The sequence below is a fragment of the Carassius auratus genome, chromosome 9 (genome assembly GCF_003368295.1).
Source record: "Carassius auratus strain Wakin chromosome 9, ASM336829v1, whole genome shotgun sequence".
Taxonomy (NCBI): Eukaryota; Metazoa; Chordata; class Actinopteri; order Cypriniformes; family Cyprinidae; genus Carassius; species Carassius auratus.
Window position 1 is genome coordinate 5,636,389 of NC_039251.1, and position 9,765 is coordinate 5,646,153.

At 39.9% G+C, this 9,765-nt stretch overlaps 1 protein-coding gene across 1 annotated transcript; it reads right to left on the reverse strand.

Annotated features, from left to right (window-relative positions):
- Positions 1-343: 343 nt before the first annotated feature.
- On the reverse strand, positions 344-9,049 carry LOC113108214 (protocadherin 8). The gene is made up of 3 exons (XM_026271105.1): positions 6,255-9,049; positions 4,118-4,313; positions 344-983 (listed from the first exon to the last, which is right to left on the reverse strand). Exons 1-3 carry the CDS (start codon positions 8,709-8,711, stop codon positions 631-633), a joined length of 3,006 nt encoding a protein of 1,001 aa, XP_026126890.1. The 5' UTR covers positions 8,712-9,049; the 3' UTR covers positions 344-630.
- Between the last annotated feature and the right edge of the window lie 716 nt (positions 9,050-9,765).

Below are 9,765 nucleotides of genomic sequence, written 5' to 3' on the forward strand. Positions count from 1 at the left end.
TCATGTTTTTATTTCTTAAAGAAGCACTTCATTTCTTTCTGCCCGTAGTAATAGTGCCAAGGTCATGAGTTTGATTGCAACTGATAAAATGTAATAATAAATAATAACAATTACATTGTAAGAAAACATTACAAAAGTGGAAACATTTAAAACCTTTAATTTGAAATTGTATGATGAATTTTAATCGTAAGCACAATTTATAATTGTCTTCAATTTAATATAATTCACATTTTCAACAAATTCCAAAAATTATTCAGAAGCCTCAAGTTTTAACAGTTTTTAAGATCCTAAAATGTCCAAAATGACAAGAAAGTGAAGGACACAAAACATTGTAGGGTTTTACAATAACTTATTTTATTTCTCACTTATTTTATAAGTAAACATTATAAAAGTGGTAACATTTGCAGCTTTTAAAAAAATGACATTTAATGTGTTACACTTCGTTACAATGTGACAAAAAAGTGACTTACAAACAAACACAATCACATAATATTCATCCAAAACATGCTGTGAAAAAAACAACAGATAATATTGTTAAAAATATAATTTGTATATACAAAACATCAACGCAGTCAAAGATAATATGTACAGCAACATTATGACAGTATATGCCAGTATCAGACTGAGGTATCAAGCTTCTGTAAACCTGCCAGGACTCTCTGTGGCGATGGGTTTGGTGGAGTGTGTGAAGACTTGCATGTCTATATTCTCCGAGTCTTGTCTCCGCTGTGACTGTGGAGAGCAGATGTGAATGTAATCGTACTGACTCTGCTGATCTTCTGTAAGGCTGTGCAAGGCCACGCTTCTGTTGTTCTGCGTGTCGTAACTGCTCCTCTGAAGCGTGGCCTGTGAGCACGGCCTCGTCCTTTGGAAGGTCGAGAGATGTCTGCTATTAATGCTCCCGCTGGTTCTGCTCACAGACGGGCTCCAGCATCTGTCCGAGTGACCCAGGATCCTGCACTCGCTGGTGCAAGCCCACAGACCTGAGGAAACACACTCAGGTGAGGAACAGCCACAATAAAACTGCTTTTAATATCTTATATGAACTTCAGTCCAGTAAATTAATCCAGTCAACAACAATTTAGCAACATTTGCATCAGTTTACATCAATTATAATAACTTTTTTCTCAAAATCAAAGTATGCATTTTTATATTTCATAGTAATTCTGACTTTGCTTCTCAGAATTTTTTGTTTCTGACACTTGTGAAACAAACTCGTGATTTGGACTTTTTTTCTTAGAAAAATCTCACTGTTCAGACGTTTCTTCTAAGAATTGCGAGTTTTTGCAGGTTGTGAGATATAAGCTCGCAATAAACTTTAACCAATCAACAGCATTTGCAAATTTACATCTCACAATTTTGGCTTGTTTCTTGAGACCATATTCCCCAGGAATTCTGAGTTTACATCTCCCAATTGTGACATTTTTCTGGAATTCTGAGTTAAATCTCATAATTGTGACTTTTTTCTGGAATTCTGAGTTTATATCTCATAATTGTGACTTTTCTCTGAAATCTTGTAACTCACTTTTTTCTAGGAATTCTGAGTTTATGTATCACAATTTCAAATTCTTTCCTAGAATTTGAGTTTACATTTCAAAATTGTATTTTTTTTCTCAGAATTCTGTTTACATTTTGTAACGTTTACATTTTTCTAGGAATTCTGAGTTTATATCTCATACTTTAGATTTTTTCTTTGAATTCAGTTTTTTTATGTTGTAATTTTCACTTGTTTCTCTGAATTCTGAGTTTATTTTTCGTAATTTAAAATTTTCTCTGAATTCTAAGTTTATATCTTGTAACGTACTTTTTTCTTGAGCCCCTTTCACACTGCCATTCCGGCAAATACACAGGTAAAGTGTTCCTGCAATTGTTCCCCGGGTCGCTAGATTTTGCACTTTCACACTGCCAGTGATGACCCGGTATATGTGCGTGCTTTCACACACAACCCTTGAAGATCCCGTGACGACACGTGACATCAGCGCGTGACGTGTAATGTACGAGTCGAAAACGCTAGGCACGTTATACTTTCACTGAAGCAAGCAAACGATCTCTGCGTCAGCGCGGAAAGTGAGGAACTAACTGATCTCTGCTTCATTACAGTTTGCAAATATGTTTTTGTCGCAAACGTTGATCTTCCTTCAAAACAGCCGGTAAAAGAGTCGCGCAATAACGCGAGTCATAACTTCGACATGGAATTAGATCTGGCTTTTGTTCACACAGCGCTCGTCCCAGGTCGAACCCCGCAATGTTACTAGGTCCCCTACCCGGGTTCAATGCGGTAATCAATCGTGGTTGCTTTCACACAGAAGGCGACCCGGCAATGTTCCGGAAATATTGCAGGTCCGACGTGCAGTGTGAAAGGGGCTTTGGAATTCTGAGTTTATATATGATAATTTTGACTTTTTTCTTTAAATTCTTATTTAAATAACATCCTGTAACTTACTTTTTCTTGTAATTCTTTGTTTACATCTTGTAACTTTAACTTTTTACTATCAGAATTCTGAGCTTGCATGTTGTAATTTTGTGCCCTTTTCCCCAGCAAATTTATATTGTGAGTTTTTCTCACAATTCAGGCTTTTCTTTTCTTAGGAACACGACACATAAACTCATAATTAAAAAGGTTATTACAAATATTTATCTCACAGTTCCCATATCAGTTTAAATCGTACAATTCTGACTATTATTCTGAAAACGGCAGTTTATAGACTTGAGTAATGTTGCAAGTCAGAATTGTGAGAAAAAAACTTCTAAATTGTGTGAAATAAACTCAAAATTGCATTATATTCGTTTGACTTTTAATGTGCTCAGATGCATGTGACTCTTGATTTGCACACTGCTCAACTCTATTAGTGCGCGTGATCTCTCAGGCTCTTTGTTTCCCATACATTAGTGTTTAACAAGGATGCAACAGAAATGAATAAAAACTGACCTTGAAGTGATCCAATCAGCAGCTAATTATTCTGAGCACCTCTCTATTTTAACTTTGCTTCACTAATCCACACAACACCAACACCTCATCAACACAACCATGATCCTGTCTGTGTGAGAAGTCATGCTACCAGTGACTCTGTCTTTATTTGTTTCATTGGTGCAGTTTTATCAAGAACACAAATGATCAGTTACAGTATGTAAGACTTACTTTCTAACTGTATAAAACTACAATTGTCTCTTCTCTCATTTAGTGTAAGACCTTTATCAATGCTCCACATCCTCCAACTATTCTTTGTTTTGTGTTTTGCATCAGATCCTATATTACCTTTGACATTCAACAAGATTATTTGGAGGCATATATATATATATATATGAGACTAACATCTGAATGGAATCAAGACTCATCAGACAAGACAACGTTTTTTTCTATCCTCAATTGTCCCTATTTTGGTGATCCTGTGTGAATTGTATCCTCTGTTTCTTGTTCTTATCTGACAGGAGCTTCACCCGGTGTGCTCTTCTGCTGCTGTAGCTCATCTGTTTCAGGGTTTGATGTGTCGTGTGTTCAGAGATGCTCTTCTTCATACCTTAACGACTGGTTATTTGAGTTACTGTTGACTTTCTATCATCTCTCACCAGTCTGCCCATTATCCTCTGACCTCTGACATCAACAAGACATTTTCATTCACATCTGCTGCTCACTGGATATTTTCTCTTCTTCAGACCATTCTCTGTAAACCCTGGAGATGGCTGTGTGTGAAAATCCCAGTAGATCAGAAGTTTTTTAATACTCAGACCATCCCGTCTGGCACCAACAACCCTTCCACCCTCAAAGTCACTTAAATCCCCTTCTTCCTCATTCTGATGCTCAGTTTGAACTTAACTTCAGCAAGTCGTCTTCACCACATCTAGATCTCTAAATGCATTGAGCTGCTGCCATGTGATTGGCTTTGATTGGCAATTTGTGGTACCAAGCAATTGAACAGATGTATCTAATAAAGTGGCCGGTGAGTGTGTGTGTGTGTGTGTGTGTGTGTGTGTGTGTGTGTATATATATATATATATATACACACATGCTTAGAATTCTGCAAAAAGATTAAATATATTACCATTTTGGACATGTATATGCATAATAATAAAGCATGTATAATAAATAGTTTTGAGTGTCAGATGAGTTGATTCTAACCTTTATATGATGTGTAGTCTTTCTTGAGGCCTTCACTGATGTCAGAATCACTGTCATTAACATCACTGTCTCCTTTTCCGCTGTCTTTGCCACTGATCTGTGGGTCTCTGACTGCGATGGTCATCATGGAGTTTCCTTTCCATACAGTGATGGGTCGAGCGTTGTCTTTACCATACCCAGGCAAAGTGGAATAACCCTGTGAAAACACAAGGACCAAAGCTCATCATCTCTGCTTTTTCAGAACGATATGACATGGAGTAAATAATGACAGACATTTCATTGATAAACTACTTTTACTGTTATAGTTAAGCACACTTTTGTGTTCAGTCCACACTATTTATTCATTTATATAATTTATTTATTTATTGGGGTGGGGGGTATACTGTATATGCACATTGATCAGGCAGATGCCTTTGACTGTTGCATTGCATGCTTGTTTTATTTCTGCATCCTGTGCCATGGACCTTTTTATTTTAAAGACAGCTGATGACTAATAAAAACAGGTATATTTTGTAAAACACATTTAGAAACCCGTTCTGTTTTGCTCCTTCTAGATGTTTTATAACATTTCTGATGAGACCCCTGTGATCTGTCACATTGCTTTGTGCTGTTTTTTTTTGTTTGTTTTTTTGGTCTATTTACTAATAGTTTTTTGGCCATTTGACCACATCTCGCTGCATTTTCAGGGCCTTCCTTAAGTTTTTAACTTCATATGTAGTTAAAATCCGATCATTAAAAATATTGTTTCAATTCCAATGTGTTTAACTGAGTTGGATTCCATTGCACTATTTATAGGTGTTTTTAACGCAAGTAGTGCATTGTGATTGTACGCCTCCTTCAGTCATTACATCATATCCATTTTTCAGAGTTTCACACAATGAGTGTTATGTTTTTAATACAACATATCAAGCTAAAAACTAAATGACCTATGTGGCGAGTGGGGCGGGGCCGAGAGGCGTGGGAACGAGGAGTGAGGCCAGGTGTAGTGATTGGAGATGAGCTGCACCTGCGCCCCACCGCCGGTATCGAGTCCCACGTAGGAGATGGAAGGATATAAAACTGGAGCGACTATAGTGAAGGACGAGAGAGGACCAGGCCTGGACAATATTTTATGTTTGCTTTTTATTTTGTGCGCACCAGTCGTCCGTGAGGGGCTGGTGCGCTGTTTTGTGTTTATTTTTGAATTATTAAAATGTTTTGACTGTGCGCCGGTTCCCGCCTCCTTCTTCCCGATGAATAGTTTTTATCATTACAACCTATTTTATTCCTTTGCATCAGTCTCCCCTATTGTTATTTTTCATTGTTGCATTTAACTTTCAAGTAACAAAAATGCTTTTTCTATTATTAACTACTGTATAATAACTCTAAATTTGATCCCAATCCTTCAGTTGTTATAATCATTTTTGCTCTTTTTCACCATTTTATTTACTGTTGCAACCAAAGCATGTGGACGTTTTTATGGAGCCCCGCACATGACATGCAAGATAAAACAAAAAAATCATGCACACAATTTACTAATTCATTCCCTTGATGTATTAAAAAGTGCACACAATAACTATTTTGTATCCTTGTTTTGCTTAATCGTGCACACAATTTACTCATTTGTTCTCTCGATTTATAAATCATATGCACGATTTAACAAATCGAGGAAACATTTTGGTAAATCGTGGACACATTATAAATCGAGAGAACTAAATAGTAAATTGTGCACATTATTTTTTTATTTTGCATTCCATGCGTGGTGCTTCGTACTTTTTTGAGCGTTACATTGCATTACGCTTTTTTAGGTTGTCAATCTGCATTTTTTTTTATTCTTATATGTAGGATACATATGTATATATATATATATATATATATATATATATATATATATATATATATATATATATATATATATATATATATATATGAGATGCAAGTCTTTGTTCACTGCATTGTGCAAAGTAAATTTTTGAAAAAAATTATTTTGGTTTTATTCCTTTGCTTTCCATCTGCACTGTTTTGGATTGGCCTGTGCACATGCATCAGATGAACATTATTGGCTTTCATATCTTGCGTCATTAGCATCGCTTGTTGATCCCTGCATTCTGTTCAACAGAACAGTCAAACAGTCAAGAAAGAAACAGTCACCACTTACATCTATTTCCCCCGCCACACTCCTATATTTGCTCTTGAAAGTCTGAGAGGTTTCGTTAAAAACTTCAGGCGTTGCCTGCACACTGTTGTGTAGTTTCTCAGGCGTGCCGATGACGGTCGTGGAGTGAAATGCATGCGTGTCGAACACATTGGCAGTCTGGCTGGAAATCATCGACACGGCATTGTGCTCTTTATCGTAAGGAATATCCACTGTATCAGGAAGGTCAGCTTGTCTCTTCTGACCGTTTTTGCGACTTTTGCATAGTATGTACGATAAAATAGCCAAAAACAGCAGCGAGGTACTCGTCAAAGCCAAGATTAAAATAAGTGTCCATTGTTTTGGTTCGCCGTCCTCTCTTTCGTCATAAAAATTGCCATTGGAGGGTGCAGACTCAGTTAGGGTGAAATGAATCGTAGCTGTTGAGGTTAGCGACGGGTGGCCGTTGTCGTTAACTGTTACTAAGACTTTCCATAAGTCGTACTCGTCGTAATCGATTTTGCGGTTGATGTATATTTCCCCCGTATTCGGATCAATTGCAAAACCAAAATCGCCTCCGTCATAAAGTTTGTAAGTGAGCTCTGCGTTCAAACCGGCGTCTGAATCTTTCGCCACGATTCGGGTCACGATATAACCAGGCGGCGCATCTCTGGGAAGCTGGATTTCGGCAGATCCGTTGACAAGTGGCGGTTGCATTATTGAAGGCATGTTGTCATTCTGATCAACCACATTGATAATCAGTACAGCACTGTTGTGAAGTTGCGGCCATCCTCGGTCGCTGGCCTGGACACGAAGATCTAGCCGCTTTGTGACTTCATAATTAAAACTTTGCAAGGCGTAAATGTTCCCCGCTTGATTCATAATAGCAAACCTGGAGATGCTGTTGGTGTCCGAGTCAAAAAGCTCATAGCTTATTTCCCCGTTAAGCCCAGAATCCTGATCGCTGGCTAAAATCGTCGTAATGTAGGTACCTGGAAGTCGATTCTCCTCAATGAAACCTTCATATATCTTAGCGCTGAATGTCGGGGCATTGTCATTGACGTCTGTAAGCCGTATAATGTAATGAGTGACTGTGCGTAATGGTGGTACGCCGAAATCCTCAGCCACTACAGTCAAATTATACTCTGCGATCTTCTCTCTATCCAGAGGAGCCATCGTGACTATAGTGTAGCTCCCTTCATACGCTCTTTTAAGCCTGAAGTTTCCATGTCCACCATTTAGAGTGCAGCTCACTTGCCCGTTCGCTCCAGTGTCCTTGTCTTTGATGCTGATTAAAGCAACCAAGATGTCTGGACCTGTAGCTTCGCTAACATGTGCAACACCATCCGTTACTGACGTGATGGACGTGATGATGATTTCAGGCGGGTTGTCATTCACATCTCTGATGTTGATGATGATTTTGCACATTGAGAGCATAGGATTGTGTCCTAAATCGCTGGCTTGGATGTCAATTTCATATGTGGTCTCGTCTTCATAATCCACAGGGTTTTGCAAAGTCAAATGTCCAGTTTTGTAATCCAGTTTAAACAGTTGTCTGATCTTTGTTGTGACTTGTTTCCCAAATTCATACACGACCTGTCCATTGAGACCTTCGTCTGGATCGACAGCGTTTAAGTCTAGCAGTAGCGAATCAACAGAGGTGTCCTCTGGCACGTCCACAGCATAATGGCTGTGGTCAAACAGAGGACTGTTGTCATTAGCATCCTTCACTTTGACGGTGACATTAGTGGCGCCGCTTTTCGCCGGATTCCCGCCGTCTGCCGCCACAAGTTTTAGCGCGAAAAAAGCGCGGGATTCGCGGTCAAGCTCTTTGACGAGCACCAGCTCCGCATATTTAACCCCATCCACTCGCGTTACGACATCGACGCTAAAGTGAGCGTTTTCGCTCAGATGGTAGGTTTGGATAGAGTTAGACCCCACGTCTGCGTCCTCGGCGGCGTCCAGCGCGACGCGCGTCCCAAGCGCCGCGCTCTCGGAGATCTCGACGGTGCAGTCGGCGCGCGGGAACACCGGTGAGTTGTCGTTTACGTCCAGAACTTCCACCTCGACGTGAAAGAGCTCAAACTGCTCAGCGGACACAAACGCGACGTCAAAAGTGATTACGCACCGCGGGTTGCGCTTGCAGATGCGTTCGCGGTCGACGCGCTCTTCCACCGAAAGCCTCCCGTCGCTTTCCCTGAATCGGATGAAGGAGCCGGTGGAGGGGCTCATGAGCTTAAACCTGATTCCGGGGAAAGTCCTGCGCGTTTTGTCCGGGGTCCAGGTTACATTGCTGGCTAGAGTTCCGATGACCGTCGGCGGTCGGACCTCCTCGTATATCTTATACCTCACCGTTCGTTCCTCAGAAACGACCTGTGAAACCAACGTAATGCATATCAGCGTGCCTCCAAATATCCGCGCGAACAAAAGTCCTCGCTCCATTTTAGCGCACCTGCGCGCGGAGAGACTCGCGCTGTTCATCAGGTTCTCTGAACTGAAGCGCAAAGTCACTTGTTCCGCGCGCAGCTTCTTCTCTCACCCCTCCCGCGACAGACACACGCGCCAATGACATTTACAATGCACACGGATGACCAATACACCTTCACACAGGTCTGATGCACGCGGGGAAGAACGCGATAGTCAATGCATTATAATGGAATTGAAGAGAATATTCAGTAGGCTACTGTAGGACTCGTGCTTTGTGCGCGCATGTGGGGAGGGAGACAGGACAAAGAAAAGGACATTTCATTTTCTCTCTCCTGTTTGAATGGACAGGGAAGGACACAGATTTTTTAATGCATTTGCTGTAGAAACTTGAAATTCCTTGTTATTTAAATATATATATTAACATATGACCTAATAGGAGTCTGTTTCAACAGAAATGACTGGTTTTGAGTATGCATATAATCTCAAAATGTCTCCAAATGTGGACCGAATTGGCATTGTGTGAGAAAGTGGATGGCGACGTGACATTTCTGTCCTCAAAAAATCATTTTTATAATTTGGATGTGCAGCACGTAACACTGGTTTTGTCCAGTGCACAGAGTATTTTTAGCAGTTTGAAGCAGATTGTCCTGCTGTGACCGTCCATCATGAACTGTGAAATAGAGAAATGCATCAGTGAACAATGTGGATAGAAATGCTATGTATGTTTGGACTACATTTCACTGTATTGTGCACCAGTATCATTGAGTCGTGTTGAGCTACTCATCAAATCTCTTTCTAAATGTGCTTCTCTAGGGATCCTTGAAAATGTGGCTCAAGTAAGATAGTTTCCAAACTTGTACTGTAAGTTAAGAAGAGGAAAAGTTGTGCCTCCTGCTATTCATTTAAGATCTGTTTAACTCCCCTCATCTTCATTTATTCAGTCCTGTGGTGTTGCACCGAATCCCTTTAAACTTCTTCTAAAAGTACTTCAACAGCATTTTCAGATTGTCTTATTATTATTTATGTGCGTTGAGTCTTCACAGCGTTATTAATCGAGAGACTACAGGGAATGTGTGCTTTATAAAAATTAATCTGTCACACTGCGGGG

Coding starts and splice junctions, on each gene's coding strand:
- LOC113108214 (XM_026271105.1), bottom strand. CDS start 8,711: ATGAACAGCGCGAGTCTCTCCGCGCGCAGGTGCGCTAAAATGGAGCGA. Junction 4,314..6,254: donor GTGTGGCGGGGGAAATAGAT/GTAAGTGGTGAC, acceptor GTGTTTTCACAG/GGTTATTCCACTTTGCCTGG. Junction 984..4,117: donor AGACTACACATCATATAAAG/GTTAGAATCAAC, acceptor GTGTTTCCTCAG/GTCTGTGGGCTTGCACCAGC.